The sequence below is a fragment of the Nyctibius grandis genome, chromosome 7 (assembly GCF_013368605.1).
Source record: "Nyctibius grandis isolate bNycGra1 chromosome 7, bNycGra1.pri, whole genome shotgun sequence".
In the NCBI taxonomy this organism is placed as follows: Eukaryota; Metazoa; Chordata; class Aves; order Nyctibiiformes; family Nyctibiidae; genus Nyctibius; species Nyctibius grandis.
In genome coordinates, this window is record NC_090664.1 from 5,052,200 (window position 1) to 5,071,362 (window position 19,163).

Below are 19,163 nucleotides of genomic sequence, written 5' to 3' on the forward strand. Positions count from 1 at the left end.
GAGCAAATGTTAAACAAATGTTTATTCAATTAGCTGCCTTAACAGCATTAAGTGTGAGAAAGCTTCTGACACTCCTTTGACCCACTCTTTTGCAGGAGGAGAGGAAGGGGAAAGGGAAGGAAGAAAGGGGTACATGAATGCTGTCGGGGTTTATATATGCCCACACATTCATATGATGGTGCCGCTGTGGTTAAACACTTCAAGAGATGGCAGGCCCTGCCTGTAACCAAGAGGAGGCTAAAATTTGAATAGCAAATGAGACCACCTCTAGAGCATCAAAAGAGAATTGCAGAGTGGCGAAGTTTGCTGTAGAAATGCAGTTGGTAATTTCACTGTCCAGTCTGTTATTAATAACAACAGATGATGAGAATGCTGTAGACCTTTTAGATTTTCCTGCTGCACTTTGTGCTACCGCATAGTTAGAAGAGGGAATGGTATGTGGAGGTCCATGGCAGTCTCTCCTCTAATGTGTAGCAACACTTTTCCGAGGCTTATTCAAATAACATTTGCTTGTCCTATGCATGTGTTTTATATTCGTGATGATGAGTTCTGCATCAAATGCAGCATTGGTACATTATCCTCAACATATTAATGACCACAAGTCAGTAGACTTGGAACTAGCTGAAGATAGGGCAGGAAAAGTTTACCAGCACTGAGGTTGGGCTGTGCTGGTAGACACAGGAAAACATCTAATAGCTCTGAAGCCTGGGTATAGGGTCTTACCCTACTTATGGTTCACAGAAGTCGGTGTGAACTGAGCAAAGTAAGGCAACGCCTTGGTAAGGCTCTAGCAGAAGCAAGCGGTGGAAATCGTGGCGTGTCTAGTTAGCATTACTTTTATTTACTGTTTACATTGCTGCAATGTCCAACAGCTCTGTGCAGGATCAGAGCTCTGCTGAGTGTTGTGCAAATACCAGGAGCTCTGCCAGGGAGAGCTTGCGGTCTGGTCGCTTTGGCAAATGAACACTGGTGAGTCAGTTCTGACGGCCCCGGGGGTGACCAGCCCCAGCTCTTTTCCTCTCCCTGAAGATTATCCCTTGTCTCTCAGCAGCGTCAGACAGTGTGCATTTGCCCCAGTTACAGTCTGGCAACTTTACTCTGGCTCACTGAAACCGGGCACTGAAGTGGTTAGAGGCAGAGATGTGCTGGGACAGGCACCAGCTGGGTAGTTGGGGACAGTAAAAGCTTACCCAGCTGCCACAAAATTTGCAAGAGGACGTCAATGGAAGCCTGAAAGGCAAATGGCATTTGGAGGGAGTAGTTACAGTCAGTCATGTTTTTGTATGTTTGCACCCTTGGTTTGTACAAGCAAAGAAATGGCCAAGTAAACCCACGTAATCCTCCCCATGTCACCGATTTCTTTGCAGCAGTCCTGAGAAGGATTTGGAGGAAGGCGAGGCAGGCTGGGACGCTCTGTATGCAAAGGCCAAGCGGACGGTGTCTCAGAGGAGTGTCGGGAGGCAGTGACAGCAGTTGGTAGCAGAACAGAAGGAAGAGGAAAAGGAGAGGCGGGTTGTTGTGGGCAGATTACCGTTGTGTGAGGAGGAGAACAAGAAGGCTGGGCTTGACTTGGAGAAATGCTGGGAGACAGTACGTGGTTTTATTTGAAGGAAAAAAAATAAATCAGTCAAAACTATATCTGCCTCCACATTTAAGGAACGCATGTCAAGACTCGTGTAATGAAATGAATATTACCTTGACTCAGTGGCCTCTGGAGCAGCAGTTGCTCGCTGTAGTCAATACAGGTGTTACTGTGGGCTGAAGATGACCAGTATTGCAGCTGACCTTGTGTAAACAAGATGTTAAAAAATGGAATGAATGTTCATTGCTTTTTACAGCATAAACTCTTCCTGAGGGAATCCACGAGCTGATGGTTGGGTTATTTATGAAGTATTACAAGTAGCAGGGGATGTATGTAAAAAAGCTAGATCTCCGTTCAGGCAGTCCATCAGTTGAAAAATAGGAGTACAGTCACTGACTAAGGATTTAGTGCCTTGATTAATGTAGCCAATTTTTAACTGTAACTACATAATGTTAACACTTCCCAAAGAAGGGAAGGGGAACCAGAGTAATGCTCTTGCAGCGGGTCATCGACTAATTGTCGTGCATGATTTCAAGCACCATGAACATCTCTCGTGCGGTCATTTGTGTCTTTTATTTTTTCCTGCAACAATACCTTTTAACTTTATGAGGGAGAAACATTTTGTTCTAACCCAAAGTGAGGTTGTTTGTGTATTTTAGGAATTTACATGCCAGAACTGCACACATTTTGTAAGGTATTGTCCTTGCCTCAATGAGAAAATATCAATAACATAGTATCTCTTGGTCTGACCTTTCCACTGTAGATACCGAACGCTTTCTGAGTGCTTTACCACAGTTTTACAGATGGGGAAGCAACGGATGAGGAAGTCGACAAACTTGTCCAAGGTGGCACAGCAGATAAGTGATGGAAACCAAACCAGAACCTGTGTACCTTAAACTCTGATCTGGCTCCTCTGATGCGTAAACTACATAGGCACTGACCCATTCGTGGTTTATTTGTACACATATCTACTGAGTGGAAGGTTGCTGCTAAATCTGATTCTGTCACTTAACTTCCCCGTACTGACTACAGTTCCAGTGTGAATTTTGGAGGAAAAGTGAGCAAAATATTGGCTAGGTGTTGGAACATGGAAAGGAGTATAGGAAATCAAGATTCTTTCTCGTGTTAGGACTTAAGCATGTTCTTGTTTTCCCTCTTCTTCATTTGCACTACTAAGAAAATACAATTAACAGTGCTTACCTTTTCGTAGTACTTGAGCTCTTTCACATGAAGTGTGCTCTGACATTTCAGTGTATTCAATTAACTCTAATTCTTTAAATGTTCAAAATCATTTGCTTGTTTTCCTATGTCCAAGAATGCAATACAGCAGCTTTGAGGAGGTGAGTGGTTTGAGGGGAATGGAGTGCCTATTTTAAGACACAATTTCTGAAAAAAAATCAAGTATTAAAAGATTATATTATTGATTTCCCATACTCTGTATTTATGGGTTTGATCGTTTACAAATTTAATTAGAAGTGCAAAGATAAAAGGGGCTGTGGGATTGCATTTTAAAAATACTCAGTGCTGGCCTCACTCTTCTTGCACTGAAGTCAGTGAAAGCTTTACAGGTGGCTCTCGGGGAGAGCAGAATTGGGTCAGCACTTTGTGCTTATGAAGATCATGTCCATGATCACTTAGGGATTTTATCAATTGAATCAGTGGACAGTTTCCCACTGATTGCAGTTTATGTAGGGTTGAACACTGCAATAGCAACTAAAGATTTTGAGAAGCAGAATGATTATTTGACTCTTAATTCTTCCATATCATTTAGACGTATAGTTAGCTACCTGAGCCTGATTTATTGAGCACCTACAGCCACATATGTGCTTGTAACAGTGAGGAGTGACTTGATCATTTGGGCTAATCACAATGATTAGAATTGTTCTTACTCATATTTTCAGGATCAGGCATTACTTTCTTAGAGTTCAGCTTTCTTAATATAAAAACCTTTTATTAGGCAGTTGTTGACTGCTGGTGCCGAAGGGACAGTGTGTACAAGCAACTATGGCATTAAACGAACAATACTTATTTAACATGGGAGATATTACCAAAGGAATTGAGCCATGTGCTTTAAAATAGAAGTCACTATATAATAAGAAAGTCCTTATTGTTTGTTCATCTTCCAGGATCTACTAGAAATAAAAGTGTCAATGTTTTGGGGGCAGCCACCAGAAGATTATTGCAGGAAAAAAAGAAAAGAAAAGAAAAAAAAGGATCATAGGCAGTTTAATGAGTTTAACATTTTTCACTTCTCCAGGCAGGGCTGAATTGAACAGGTATCAGAGAAACAGTGTGGATATCATTGGTATGAGAGTTATGCCATCAGTGCTTGCTCCAGCATTGAATAACGTACTGTTAAATGATTAAATATCGAGGTTTGAACTTTGACACTTCCATAATATAACAAGATGGATGAAAAGGCAATAATAAATTAGGTTATGTTACAATATTTCATCCCACTTCGTTGACAAGCTTTGTTCTGTGAGATAGATTATTGTTCCATCTGTAACCTCAGCTCAGTGTCATATTTACAATGTTATAGTTAAGGATCACTTGCTGTTTTCAATATAAATGTATTTTTCAACAGATTCATAAAAGAGCCATTTAAAAATTTATCAGGACAAAACTTGGCATTAAAATTTCCAGTCCTGGAGTTATAGTTTCCTTTAAAATCAGGAAATGCTTAAATCGCCATGAATTTTTTTTTTTTTTTTTGATAGGTTGTGCTTAGAAGAGGTTTTTGCCCAAGCACAGCTTACAGCTGTTCAGAAACCATTTATGACAGATGACTTCTCTAACACCAAACCAACCTCAAAATTTTTATCCATGTTTTCCCGTGACACAGCCCTTTGTGGCTGTCCTGAGTGGCTTTACGTCCACTTCCAGAAAGCATTGCTGTTGAAGAGCACTCTCTGACAAGTGTGGGGGTCGCAGGATGCCCCAGGGCCCGCGGTACTTTTCACAGTTGCAAGAGATGCAGGAACAGGGACAGTGTGCGCTGGATTGATATTCTGGCACGTCTTAGGGCAGTTCAAGGACTCCAAAGCAAAGAAACCCTGTGCAAGGACCCTGAGGCCACTAATAGGCCATAATTGCCTTGAACAGTTTTACGTGGGACCTCCACCCACACCCCATGCCCCTAGGAGTCCCTTTTAAGCTCAGCCTGGGGCCCTGTCTCTGGTCCTGCTCCTGGCTGAGCTTGAGACCTGGACTGTAGGTAGCTGTTCTCCTGGATGGACCCCTCAGGGCCATGGTGTAGCTTGTCTCCTGTCCTGTTCTTGGCCCTATCTCCTTCTGCACTTGACTGCCCACCCCTGGACCTGGTTTCTCACTTTGCCTTGTCTCAGGCTGTTGATGGACCCTGTTGTCAGCACCTGGCTCTGGTCACTCAGCTCAGATCTGGTGGCGTGGAGTGCATTGCCTGTGCTGGGGTTAACCTTGGCTCCTGCCTTGCCTTCCCTTAGAGAACAGCTGGCCCTTGCTGCTCCCCAGCACCCTGAACTGGGTCTCTTCTCTTCCCATCCCCTCCCCTCCTTCAATTCCTGGGGTAACCACCATTACTCAGTTACAAGTGTAAATCCACATTAAGAAGGTTTCATGGTACTTTGAACTGGTCCTCTGCCTGGCTCTTCACTAGGTCTACATGAATGATAAAACTGTGTGACTTAGTTGGGAAGGGAGTGAAGAAAGGAGAATGGGAAATCGGAGTTCAGTGTTTTTGTTTTGTTGTGAAATTTCTGAACAGTTACAGATCTATTAACTTGGAAAATAAAATCCCATTAATATTTTTGTCAGTCTTCATTTTTTAGAAGCTCAAAATCACCAAATATTTTAGTTTTTAATGCACAGAATTCAAGGAAGTTGCATATTCCCACCCGTGGTTTCCTTCTGCCTCGTGCCACAGGAGCAGTTCAGGAATGTAGGTGGAAGAAAAGGTGCAAGTTAGAAGGGAAAGATGAGGTAAGGTAGGGAATACTCTGTGCCTTCTCTAGCCTAATACCCGGAGCTAATCTGGTATCTGTCTCACCTCACCCTGCCACACCAGGGACACGGGCAGAGACTGGAAATTGTGCTCCTGAATCCTGTCAGTGTGGCACTGAGAAGAGAAGGTGGCTGAAGGGCCACATAGCTAACAAGCTCTGTGCTTGCTTACCTACCTGGGGATTTTTACCTCTAATAGCCAGGCAGCAGTATTGCACCTGCACGAGTTCGCCGCTCTGTTATTACCAAAGAAAGAGACAGGATTTCCACTTGAATTTGGAGCATCTGATCTTCTTCATTGTAAAACTGGCTAATGCTTAGGTACAAAAAACAACCTAAAGTATTGAGGTATGAGCTCTTCTACCCCCGTTCTCTCTGCTGATTGGAAAAAATGTGTGATCCTTTCAAGATAACACGAGGTAATGATCTGTGCATGCAGATAATTTTGAAATATGTATAACTCGCTCCTGCTTGCCGCACCAACTCTCAGACTCCCGTCATCTTCCTTCCCCAGTTAATCAAAGTGCTGCATGGGCTGAAAAGGGAATTGCACTTCGTTTAGTTTTTGTGGCAGCTAAAATCCAAACCTGGTGCTGGTCAGTCTTCTGGTGCAGAGTTCATCTGTTGCAGCTGTAAGCAACAAAACAAAATGACACACCATTTTCCTGAGTAATAACTGAAATCTTACATACAGCTCACCTGTGGTTCAGCAGCGGTCAGAAAAGGCATTTAAAAAATAAGTGGCTTCACACATTTTGTGATTAGCCATACATCTGATGCTGCTCGCAGCTGCCGAGCTGGTGTGACCACGTAAATTTTTAAGACTGTGCAGACACCTCTGCAACATTTGTCAAAAGAAAGTGTCATGACTAATAGGAAAAAATACACCTGTTTGCCCTTACACTGATCTCACTGCCTCAGCACGTGTGCGCCGGTCTCCTGCTGAGTCGTTGAGATTCTCCAGAGCGTCAGAGTCGGCACAGGGAGAAGTTGGCAGGCTGGAGATGGGTGGGGAGTGGGGGCATGGAAGCTCTGTGGCAATCACGGTATTTCGGCACATTAGCAGTGAGCAGGAAGGCAGTCTGGACAGAAAGGGGTAGATGCCCTCACAGCCAGCTCCGTTCTCTGCTGCTTCTCTTTTACATCATGGGTGTAGGTGTAATCAAGGTTACTGAAAAAATAATTAAACCAACCTAATGTGCCAGGATAAAGATTGCAGTGATAAATCACAGCTATGGGATCTCTTTTAGTCCTAAACCTGGAGACCTCCAATTCCAAATAACTATTGGAAGTATGATAGTCTTTGTATTAAATTTGAGTTGAGTTTGCAGGATCTCTGGGAGCAGATACAAAGGTCCTGATTCAGAAAAGAGCATGCATGTGCTTCGTTCCCTCTCTCTGAAGGAAGCCTTAGTGCGCCGAGTATGTCATTGAACAGGAAAACCCCTGTGTAGGAGAGGATGCAGAGCAAGTTCTGCCTGCCCATGGTTTACAGGTGAGGCATAAAGTTTCATGCAGTGTAACTGAAAATGTACCTGCCTTTTCTCGTGCTAAAGCCTCATTGCATCCCATGAAGTAGCCTCAAACCCAAGGCAGAACATCAGATTTGCCAAGGCTGGGGACAAAGGACATGTGAAATAAAAATGATGGGGGTGGACTGCCACCCACATCTGGAGATTTGATTTGCTTGTCACTGATTGAGTGTCTGCAGAGCCGCTCCTGGGCTGTACTGTTTGTTGTTTACAGGACAAAAGTCGTTCTTTATTGGTATGCAAAGAGGTTGCAAAGCAACAGTTAATAGTGTTTGGCTGCACCCTTTCTAAGAGTGACATTTTAGTTTGAAGGAGGAAGTTAAACAATACTTCTGAAAAATGTTCATAGTGAAGTTTAATCCTGGAGGGAAAGGAAGGGAAGAATATGTGATGTTTATTGGAATAAATCAGGAGGGCTCAAACAGTGGGACCTGAGAGCAGATGGAGGCAGGAGGGAAAATGAGACTGTAGGGAAGGAAGGGTCTGGAAACACAGGGGAGTGAGAAAAGCACAGGCTGGAATTGAGCAGAGAGGTTAGCAGCACGTTAAAATCAGATGTTGGAGAGAGACGAGTGAACATTAGAGTCCAGAGCTGGGACCTTTATGTGGAATCTTATTTCTGCTTCTGATAATACAGCTTGTATGCCTGCTGTCGATTGATGTTACCCAGGTCGGCGTCCTTTCCCTAGCATCCTTGGAAAACCGACGGTCTCAGAGGAGCGGAGAGAGGAAGAGGCATGGCTGAGGAGGAGGAGAAGCGGTTGAGTCCCAGTGTCCTTGAATGGCTCCCATTGGATCTGGAGGGAGAAGCTGACAGCCTGGCTCTTAATCTTGCTCCTGCGGCAGCATTTGGCTGTTGGCCAGCTGGAGAGTGAATCGCTGAGGCTGATACAGACTTGCAGCCTTCTTGCAAAAGCTTTTAAACAGTTTTCTGTTGGATATGCACCAGATAAGGCCAGGGCTCCGGCTTGCCTGTGTGCCCTTTGGGTTTCTAACTCTTTTGGAGTTGAGATGACATTAGAAAAAATTACTTGTAAAATGACATCCAAACTTAGTTTCTTTGTTGTTCTTGTATTAAACTTGCTATACTACTGTATGTTCCTCACTGCCAGGATGGGAAACTCACTCTGTAATGTGATATCCAGCTGTGGTATTTTTGCTTCCTACATCACTGTGAGTTTTAAGGCTCCTGCCTTCCACACTCAGCCTGGCAGGGAACCGCGAGACAGCAAATGCTTCGTGGCTGGTCGGGTTTCACAGTACCAGCAAGAGGAAAGCTTCATTTCCACCATAAAACAAAGGTGCTTCAAAACCATGCAGAGAAAAAGTACTCTGAGTAAAGGAGATGCCTGGTTTGCACGGTGGTGGAAAATGGCTTCTGGTTTCAGACTCTTGGTGTGTTTTAAATACGGTGAAGGTGTACCGGTGAGCAGCTGGGCTTTGTGTGGGTCACTGGCATGGGTGCCAAAGGGGTGACTGTGCTGCCGGTACCTGCTGCTAGCACACAACAGATGCAACTCTCTAACAAACTTTGGAGGTAATTTCATACGGGAAGGCTAAACAGGCTGACCTTGCAGAAAGCCGTAGGAGGGCAAGAAACACCCAAAAGCCAAATAGTGAAGGGAAAAGAGGGAGAAAATCATAACAGGAAAAATCTTTATTCCCCAGATTTTATGAGCCCTCATGGATTTTGTGGCAGGGAAGCTGGCGTCGTGTTAGGAATGTGTAACTTTGATCTTTGTCCCGCTGATGCACTAGCATTTCCGAGCTGACGGCAGGGCAGAATTGGCTCCTGTGTAAGATTACGTTCCGTTGGCCTTTTTAGGTGATGACAACTATCTCCATTGATCACGGTATGTGTACATTAAAGGAAAAAAAATACATTTCTTGTTTTATTATTCTTTGTAAGCCAGCAGCATCAAAGGAACAGGCTGCCCTCACTGCTCTCACAGCTGCTGCCTGTGTCTGTGCTGTATATATGCTAAATTAATTGGAAAAACAGGGACAAAAAGGCATTTAGTTCAGGTCAGCCAGTTGGACTACAGCAAATGCATGACAGGCTTAATCATTGTCTTTTGCCAAAGAGCAGGTTGGCAAGGGCAGGCACTCCAACCCCTTCTGATGAAATTTGGACTTTTTCCAGTGCCTTTGGAGGCGGGATGCTGTGAGAGAAGGGTCTCCACGCAGAGCCCTGATGCTGTCATATTGACAGGGTGGAATGATGGGTAGGGTTACAGCAGGTTATTTATCTTTTGTCAGCTGTGAACTCAGCTTTCAGCCTTGGTTCATCACAGCTTCATACACGTAGCCTGAGAAGGCACCACAGCTCTCCCTTTGCAAGAATGAGGTAGTTAATTAATGTGGTCTTGTTAAAGGCATTGGTCTCTGGTGCCATGCTAAAAACAAACATATGCAGCAATCTTTCTTCCTTTGCCACCAGGTTTTCTACATCTTTCATGGAAAGGGACATCAACAAAAAAATGCTCCAAAGGACCCAGCTGTCTGAAAGGCTTACAAAGTTTGGATCTTCTGACATGAATTCTGTATGAACGTGCAATCTTGCAATTCCAGGAAGAGTAAGCTGGCAAATGAAGAGAGTGGGCGCAGTGTAGCTCTCAAAACTCTTTTTCCAATAGCCACGTGGTTTTGAAGATGTGGCTGATTCAGCATCTCAGCATGTCTTCCATATTGCAGCAAGAATTAATACGTGGTATACAGGGTGCATATTTCACACTAATTAAAGTGATTTTCTGCTGAACTCCATGGCGAAAGGGTATTGAGGGATGTAAAGGTTAAACCAAATATAAACTCATGTTAAAGTTGGTCAGAGAAATGTTGCAAACAATGGGTACAGAGAAGAATTCATTTCCTATCCTGTTTCTTTCCAGGCCGTTGACTTTAGTGGAAGTTATTACATGTGCAACCCAGTTGTTATTCTTTGAGAAATGAATGTGTTACCTTTACAGTATTTTTCTTTATCATATAGATAACCTGGCTGGTTTCTGTTTGTTTTTCTTTATTTTTTCTTCCAGGCCTTCTGCCTTATCTAGTAGCCCGACATACTCAGAGCTTCCGTTCCTTAGAATTTCTCCGCACCGAAATCCTGCTGCAACATCAGAGTCTCCCTTCAGCACCCCGCACCCATACATTAACCCCTACATGGACTACATCAGGTCCCTGCACAGCAGCCCATCCCTCTCCATGATCTCAGCAGCCCGCGGACTCAGCCCAACAGACGGTGGGTTAAGACAGGCTTCCTGTTTTCTGTCATGGTAGCAACTTAAGTTATATTAATCTTGTCAACATTTTCCCCCCCTTGTTCAAAGCAGCTTCAGCAGGTTTGTCAGACATATTCATTATGTCATAAATGTTTCAATACTTCATCAGCCGATCACAGCTCATTTGTACATCTCACAAATGTTGAAACTTCAGGGAGAAGAAAAAAAAAAAAAGCCCTGCCTCATGCAAAATTTAAGCTGGAAGGGTGGTGTATGTCTTGTGATATCTTTTGTTTGTGGACCTGACCCAGGGTGTGATTCTGATCTCCCAAGAAATCCACTGTATCTGCACTGAATCAAGCCACATTCTTCATGAGTGTACCTCAGTGTATAACCATGGAGTTGCTCAGGTGCGAAAGGCTTGTTAATTAAAATAGTATTTTTCAATCGTGTAAAGCATGCACTGACTTGTTCTATTTAGTCAATAATTCTGTTAAAGTTATGTAGAATTATTTCAGTTTACCCTAGCCAACGATACGGCCGAATGAAATGATGCTGATGTAGAAGAAGTGGCTGATGATCAGGGTGGCCCCTTTAGTTTAGGTGGTGGACAGTATACTTGAAATATTGCTGCGTTAGATCTTGGTGTGACCATGGCTATTAGTTTACAGGTTATTTGGGTTGAAGTGGACTCCTGTGATCACTCTTGTCATTACTCTGGCACATTTCCTGTTCATTTCAATGGGAATTTTGCCGACGTGAGCAACAAAGAGTTGCAAAAAGGCTCAGTCTTGTTAGCAGTAGGTTTTTCAATAATAGAGTAAGCAGTTTGACATTTCAAAATCGTAGCATTTGCTGAAGAGAGCTAAAATATCACATACTCACAAACAAATATGTAGTGAAGATAATTAAACTATTGTTTTAACTATGGGAAAGATCTTCCCAGTGTATGCAGAAACTTACCAAACAGAGTTAAACTGCCTTTAGCTGAATTTGAAAAATGAGTGGTGCACCCTATCCAACCGGATAACTAATTAATCCTAGCTTGTAAGAACATATACCTTTACAGTTAATCCATTAGTTATGGGCACATATTCTTATGAGAATAAATTTTAATGACCTATTGTCAGTCAAGGTATATGGCATGCACATAGGGCTTTCCTAGCAGCACTTTGGATGTTGTATGAATCCTTGCTAATTCTACCCTTTTTATTTTAGCCAAAGTATTAAAAAATATATATATTTTGAAGGAACAATTTGAATGTTCAGAAGTACATGTTTTGACTCAGGGAGCTTTGGAGCTTTTGATACAGGATAAACGTGATAGAGCTATAACGTAATGGCATAAATTGGGACAACTCTTGCAGTGTATATTTGGGCTTTTCACAAAAGCTAATATGCAGAACACTTTACGATCTTTCCTTCAAGGATATTCAGATCACGTTCCTGCAGATTTTCATTTATGCTTAAGGTATGCTCCAGTTACGCACACAACAGAGGGAAAGAAACCAGCTATCGCACAGCCATTGACCTGCGTACGTTCTTGGTCTCGGGTACACAATGCTGAATTCACTCGCATGGATGTAGGCACATAGTGCTATCTGAGGTACACTGGGGTTTCTGACCCGGCACCCAGCTGACACTCCAGAAAGGCAGAATCTCCTAGAGGTGCTTTGCCGTATTCACCAGGGCAGCGGTTGTCTCTCTGAAACTCAAGGATGTCCCAGGGTAGAATTTGGTTCCAGATTCTGGCACCTAAATTTAAGTCTCTACAGCACAGAAATCTGTCTGTGATCTTGGTGTGCTATTTTGCCTTTATAGTCCAGTGAGTTCTAGGTAGTGCAGTCAGGGGAGCCTCAGAGAACTGTTTTGTTCACCTAAATACAGACATGTATTGCATGTTACCAGCTGAGTCTGGAGCTGTGTCATAACTATGGTGGTGCTAAGATTCATCTGTCTTCAATGGAGGTGTTTGATGTCAGTTCAGGTCTGGGAGATATCTTGCTTCAACTCCAGCTGCCACCTTGGAAAGGTATTTTTCTCCTCTAAGGCCTATCTCACACCTGCCAGCCTCATGTAGGTGCCTTGGATACCCACGGGCTTTCAGATGGCATGAGACAGTCGGGTGTGGACAACACGGTTGAGTACGCTCTGTCTTAACGCTCATCCCCTGCGCTTTGATTGCTGACTGTAGACACAACCTTAGCCTTTCAAAAGTACAAGCTAAACTTACTAGCTTAAGCTTCTTTCTTTGGTTTTTAAATACATGTTACCTCACATTTCCTCTAGGCTCACAGCTCATTGATCAGTTACCACAGCCCAGGTGTTGCACAGCACCTCGTGAAAATACAGTAACTTGATTGAGGCATTGGAGATACTTCAGTAAAACAACATGTTTATTGAAAAGCTGTTAAATTTGTTCTCTGGAATCCATAGTTTGTTGTGTGATCAGTCAGGTATACAGTGAAATGCTTTTTCACAGATTCCTGGGATCAGATAGGCCGAGTCATGGCTTGGGCACTACTAGAATGCAAATAAAAAATCCCTGTGATTTACAGGGGTACACGCACATAATGTGCTAATAACACAATGGACACCATTGCTTAAGTTGTATAGCATTTGAACTATGAAAACTTAGAAGTTGTTATTGTTCTTCTGAAAGTCATAGCGAGATTTCTCTTGCTACCCTAGTTGCTCTAGGCCAGTTAGATAATTAGGTCAGTGTACTATTGGGCTCAGTCTGTCAACTTGCAGATCTGGGGATGGCTGAGAGCCAAAACAATCTGGAACATAACGAAGAGCAGTTTCATGTTTACTGCAAGTCTTGCCAGCTGTAATTAATGACTGCCACAGCAGCAGTAATGGTGTAGTGTCTTCTGTCTTGTCACTTCACCTTACCCAGCAGAACTGGTAGGCCAGGGGTGGCTGGGGACTCCTGTGAGTAACACAAGAGGGTTCCTCGGTAAGGACCGAGTTGTCTGCGTGTGTAGAGCAGAGTGTTCAAACAAAGCTCAGCGGTGCCCACAATGCAGAAGCAAATGACTCCCCTTGTAAAATAAAAATGGGCAAAGCTGAAGATACCCAGGAATAAACAGGAGAAAATTCGGGGCTGCAGGCCTTCTCATTTACCCTTCGTTTACCCTTCGTGCAATACCTCATTTAGTAGGCTAATTTTTTATGTTTGAAGAAGGTAGTAAGGAATGATCTTTAAAGAGCACCAGAGCATTTCTGAGCATATGGAACATTTAGTAATGCAATTATGTGCTCGCTGTGTTTTCTGCAGCAGTTCATTTTAAAGTTTGCAGCCAATGTTATTGTTAGTTAACCCAGACACTTATGTCAGAAAGCTAAGGAAGTAGTTTAAGTGTGTCTGGAAAGATATGCTTGTTGCCTACTACTGTAAAACTTTTAAAATCAGTGATTCAGTGTGAGTTACTCCTCTTCTAAAATTTGGTCTGAATATTTTTCTTGCCATTTCACAGAAAGTTGTCATGGCTGAAGTAGATTACATTTAATTGAGAAATCAATTTGTAATTTGGAAAAAATACCAACAACCTTCAATTTATGTCAGCTCATTTTTTATGCCATTCCTGTTCCTATTTGATGTCCTTTTATTTTTCTGAACCATTTCTGAAATTGGTTATATTTAACATTATAACATCAAAAGCACATTCTTCCATTTTCTTTTGGTAAAAACAAAGACAGATTATACACTTTAGAAATCTGTTGCTGAATAAACTTTTCTCCGAACTCCAGTGCAATGTTTATCTCCTTTTACTGTAAATGTTGATTTTTTGCTTCTAAGGTTTGCATTTAGGATACAATTCTCTAATGTAAACATAAATTATTCTTTTTAGTAATACTGTGTAAGTAACAATATTCAGGTTAAGCTGGTAATTCAAAGAATTTCATCTTAAACTTTTGTTTCCATTCAAGATTCAGTTGCTGAGATCAAAGAAAAAACTCATTAAATAATACGAAAGAATATAAAAATAATCTGTTGGGGTGTAGCCCATTAACCTAAGGAACTTGAAGTGTTCTAGGCAAACTGACGTACCATCTTCTGGTGAGCAGAGTGTAGGAGATTTTGACTGGTTTGCAAGTGGGACAAGTAGAGAGCAGAGGGGAAGGCTGCTCACCTCAGATCACGTAGCAAGTCGGAGTCAGGATCAAGGAGATGGAGCCCAGCTTATTTTAGGAGTACTTCTCACACAAGCCCATGAAATGACCTTCTACTTACTGTAGCATCTGAAGCCTGCTGAGATGGGATGATATTAAAATTATGTGGATTTTTGTGTTTGTCCAGAGTTGCCCATTAGTTGATGGCATGCTTGAAAACTGCAGGGGAACAGAAAGCTTGCATATTATTTTTGCAGGAGAGAAAGGCGAATATAAGTCATTATCGGAGGACTGCATTGCTCATAATCTCACTGACGGGTTGTAGAGCCTATCCGGTCTGTGGTTTTGACTCTGCAAACATGCTTATGTGTCAAGTACACTTAATATGAACTTTGAAGGATGGGGTGACCACATTGACTTCAGCCTGTCCTCCCAAAAAACTGCCCCTATGTTGTTCATGGACAGCTAATATTTGTCCTGAAAACAAGCTTTGTCCTTGTTCACTCCTAAACTTATACACAAACTGCCACTGTGAGAGAAAATCTTCTGGTCCTCTAAGCAGAGACGCCAGAAACTTGAATGGTTATGGAAGTTCAGCCGCATTTTCACCTTAGAGACAGAGTCCTTTGGGCCAGGGATGAGGTAAGTGGGAATAAAGCTCTAGGAAGGTTTTCCTGCTTTTTTATGTCACTAAATAAATCATACTAGTTTCCATTGCTGTCAGCCTGTCACTGTTTGAGTCACTTAATAATAATATAAAAATATGAGATCACCGAGCTCATTAATATTTTATGCCTTGCTGTGTTTTGAATGGTGTCTTTGCAATATCATGGGTTGAAAGATATTGACCAGTGGTGGCATACTGCAGGCGTTGCATTACGTTAAAAAATAAACAAGCTGGTTTAATAGCCAGAGAAACCAGCGATGTGATAAAACTTTCCTTCTCGTTTATCTTACGTCATGAACGGTGCTTTTTATGTTGTGTTTTTAGCTCCGCATGCTGGCGTCAGTCCAGCTGAATATTACCATCAGATGGCTCTGTTGGCAGGCCAGCGCAGCCCATACGCAGACATCATTCCTTCAGCTGCCACTGCAGGAGCCGGCGCTCTTCATATGGAATATCTTCACGCCATGGATAGTAAGTGATGTTTTCTAGAAATACAGACAGTCCTACAAAGGGAACCACGTGGGTTGTTCCTGGTCTGTCCCAAAAGGCCTCCATGCAGACAGGGAAGCGGGAGTCAACGTAAGCTTCCTCATGAGGCTGGAAGGCCAAAGCATTGATTGCCAAATGTACAAGGGTTACATCAAGTCTGAAAGTAAACTTTGAAAGTAAGTAGGGAGGGGAACAGGACTGCTCCTGAAAACAGGTTGTAAATTTTATTTCCAGCAGGGCTTGAGTGCTTTTGAAAATGTTCTTTTCTATTCACAATCAGTAACTCGCTTTCATCGTTAGGGTATTTCCCTGATGAGCTCTCTGTTAGTAAAAGACTTACATCTGTTTTTTCATTAGGAGAGCATGCTCCCCTCCTGTTTAGAGAGTGGTAGCCTTGCTTACAAATTGTGTATCATAGACCAATAGACTTTGAGACCACTTCTAAGGTGAAACAGTTTGCTGAATTCTCAAGGATCCTGACTTAGTTTTCCCTAATACTAAGAGCCTTCTTTACCCACTTGACCATCTTTCAGACCTCTAATCTGTCTCCCTTTCTCTGGTGAAAGAGGAAAAGAGAGCACCCCATTCCAAACTGCTCACTACTGCTGCTTTTGATCAGCCAGAAGGGATTATGCAGAACACTTCCCTCTAGTCATAAGATGCTTACATGCTTTTTGGGATGTACTCGGTTCCTTCCAACAAGGGAAATAAAAGGTGGTGACAAGAAAAGGTGGTGACTGTTGACTCTTGCTTGGTAGTAGAGAGCAATACAATAGCATTAGACCACCTTCTTGTCCCACAGCTTTTTAAAACCATTGTTAGCATGCAGTTTCTTCTCCCCTGCTGTTGGCTGCATGCCATAGCTGCTGATCTCAAGGAGTGTGGGAGTTGGGAGGTTCACTTCTGGAACGCATGGGAATATAGCTAGCTACCCCTGCAGCACACATGCCTGGGAGTGTGAAGTAGTTGACTGACCGACAATTTTTACAAGAATGAGGCAAGACAGTTAGTTATGGAACAGAGCAGCGAAAGTCTTTCATTCTGTTACCTTGATAGTGAAGGATTTTTTAATTCAGTTTCTGTTATCAGTCTCACTGCACTGGTAGCATGCATAGTGATTTTACAGTAATGTAACAACCTTGAACCCACTTCAGAAACATAATAAACCCACACAAGTAGTCTGGACTTAGAAATTAATGTGCAGGCTTCAGTGCTTGAAAGCTTAGGAATATGGTACTTCCTGATTTGAATTTTGAGAGGAGTAGGGAGAGACAAGGTATGCTGCTAATGCGTTTGATGCATATTAATAATGTCTTGCAGAATGGAAACTCTGTTATGCATGGTTCAGGTAATGTAAATCTGCCTCTATGTTCCCGTTGCAAGGACAAATCCTCAGCTTGTATGAATGGACATGACTCCATTGAAGTAAAGGGATCATAGAATCATAGAATAGTTTGGGTTGGAAGGGACCTTTAAAGTTCATCTAGTCCAGCCCCCCTGCAATGAGTGGGGATATTTTATACTTCCAATGTTTTTGGTTCCTATTGGGAGAGAGTTTCTGAATGCCCAAGTCTACTGCTCTTTAAGCAAGATTGAACTTGCTACCTGACTGAACAGGTAGCAGTACCAAACCACATGGTTGGATGCAGACTTGATTGAATGGGTCTATTCAGTCTATAGGAAGATAGATACCCAGATGGAGGCCAGAAAACTTCAGAAAAATGGAAGACATTGCAGTACTCGTACAAATAATGGCATTCGCATAAAGGACCTTCATGTGTTAGCAGAGATTGTGTATGCTGTAATCTACACAGAATTACAGCTTTTGCATCCCAAGAATGTTATCACTTCTTCCTTAAGGGAAAACGTTTTGACCTTTGTCCATAACTTCAGCCCATTCATAAAAGGTACCTAAACACTATCTCTAACAAGGATATTTGCTGTCACCAGCTTTAGCTACGATATATTTGAAATGCGTTCTTTAATTTGTTTCGTGTTTGTTTTAAAAATTAAGATCACACATTTGAGATTCATTATAGCAGCAACTTTTCAATTAAGGATTATTTCAGAGTTAAAGACAAAAAAATGTGTAGCACTATTATGCAAATGGGTTATTTTTAAACAGTAAATAGAGAATTAAAATAAGAGTGAATCCTGGTAAGGTCACTCAGCTCACCTTCTGTATTTGATGAGAATGTGTTTAGTCAGGCAATAGCTGCTTTTATCTAAATAGAGTACGAAGTTACCCTTTTACTTTGTAAAAACTAATTAAAACTATCTTAACTTGCATGGGTATACAGTAAATTAATTGTCATTAAGTAGGAATCTGAATGTCCTATCATTCATCATGCTGAAGAAAACCCCTTTCTTCTTTGTCAGAATTTTAGATTAGAAACGAGAACAAAACAATTAGCAGGAATCCGACATTAAGACTTGTTTTAAAAAAACAGGAAGAATGCCCATGTTTGCATTTGATAACAAAGAACAGTGATCAATGCAAGGCAATGCCATTTGTTCGGATCTTTCTTCTTAAGGGTTTGTATGGTGATCCCAAAAGTACTCTTTCACCTTTACCCAGTCTTGTCAAAGGAAACAGAAGAGAGATTGGTAGTTTCCCACATTATCTGCTATCAAATTCTGAGCAAGTTGACTCAGCTCACTTAAAGGCTGCTGCTCATTTATTCCGCACAACAACCAAATAGATACAAGGAAGACATTGTTCTTCTTTTGTGAAGCAAGTCTGTCTCCTAATTGTGTGTTTATACAGCATCTAGCACAGTAATTTGGCATCTCTACCCTCTCCTGTAGTACAAATAATAAACACCAGCATGCACTGAGCACAAAAGCATGTTACATACAGTTTGTGCCATTTTCACAGAATCACAGAATCAATCAGGTTGGAAGAGCCCTCTGGGATCATTGAGTCCAACCATTGCCCTGACATCACCATGTCAACTAGACCATGGCACTAAGTGCCATGTCCAGTCTTTTTTTAAACACATCCAGAGATGGTGACTCCACCACCTCCCTGGACAGCCCCTTCCAATGTCTAATGACCCTTTCTGAGAAGAAAGGCTTTTTGTTTTGGGCCTTTTGTTTTGCTCTATGGTGCTGGAAAACTGATTTCAAAATGGGGATGATATGAGTGAGAGAAGTGGAAATCAGAAAGTTCAGTCTTGCTTAAAGAGCAGTAGACTTCTTGAAGCTCTGAACTTCATTGTCCGTGAACTGTCTAATATATTGCGGAAGAATCATGCCAAGATTGTCTATGCTTGATTGTCGTTTTTCCTCATCCTGTCCTGTATGGCATGAGAAGTGGACCAGAATTTCCTTGGCTGCTATAAAGCTTTTTTACAGTTTTGGTGGCCAGAATCCCTGACCAAGTCTTCCCATCTTCTTGCTTGATTTGAAAGGGTCAGATGTGCTACCTTTAAGTATAATATCAAAGTAAACAGGAGGGGAGTAGGTGGGGAAGGTATTGACAGTACCACAGTAGCAACAACTGAAATTCCTTGTTGTGGCTGTAATGATCCTGTGTGCCAAAACTGTCTTTTAGGCACGCAAATAATTCAAGA

At 42.2% G+C, this 19,163-nt stretch overlaps 1 protein-coding gene across 2 annotated transcripts in view; it reads left to right on the plus strand.

The window, feature by feature from the left end:
• Positions 1 to 19,163, plus strand: part of GLI3 (GLI family zinc finger 3) — a 197,175-nt gene that overhangs the window by 118,022 nt on the left and 59,990 nt on the right. For both annotated transcript variants that reach the window (XM_068404739.1, XM_068404741.1), the window contains exons 4-5: positions 10,128 to 10,333; positions 15,424 to 15,570. In XM_068404739.1, the coding sequence (XP_068260840.1) occupies positions 10,128 to 10,333; positions 15,424 to 15,570 (353 nt within the window). The remainder of the gene's footprint in view (positions 1 to 10,127; positions 10,334 to 15,423; positions 15,571 to 19,163) is intronic.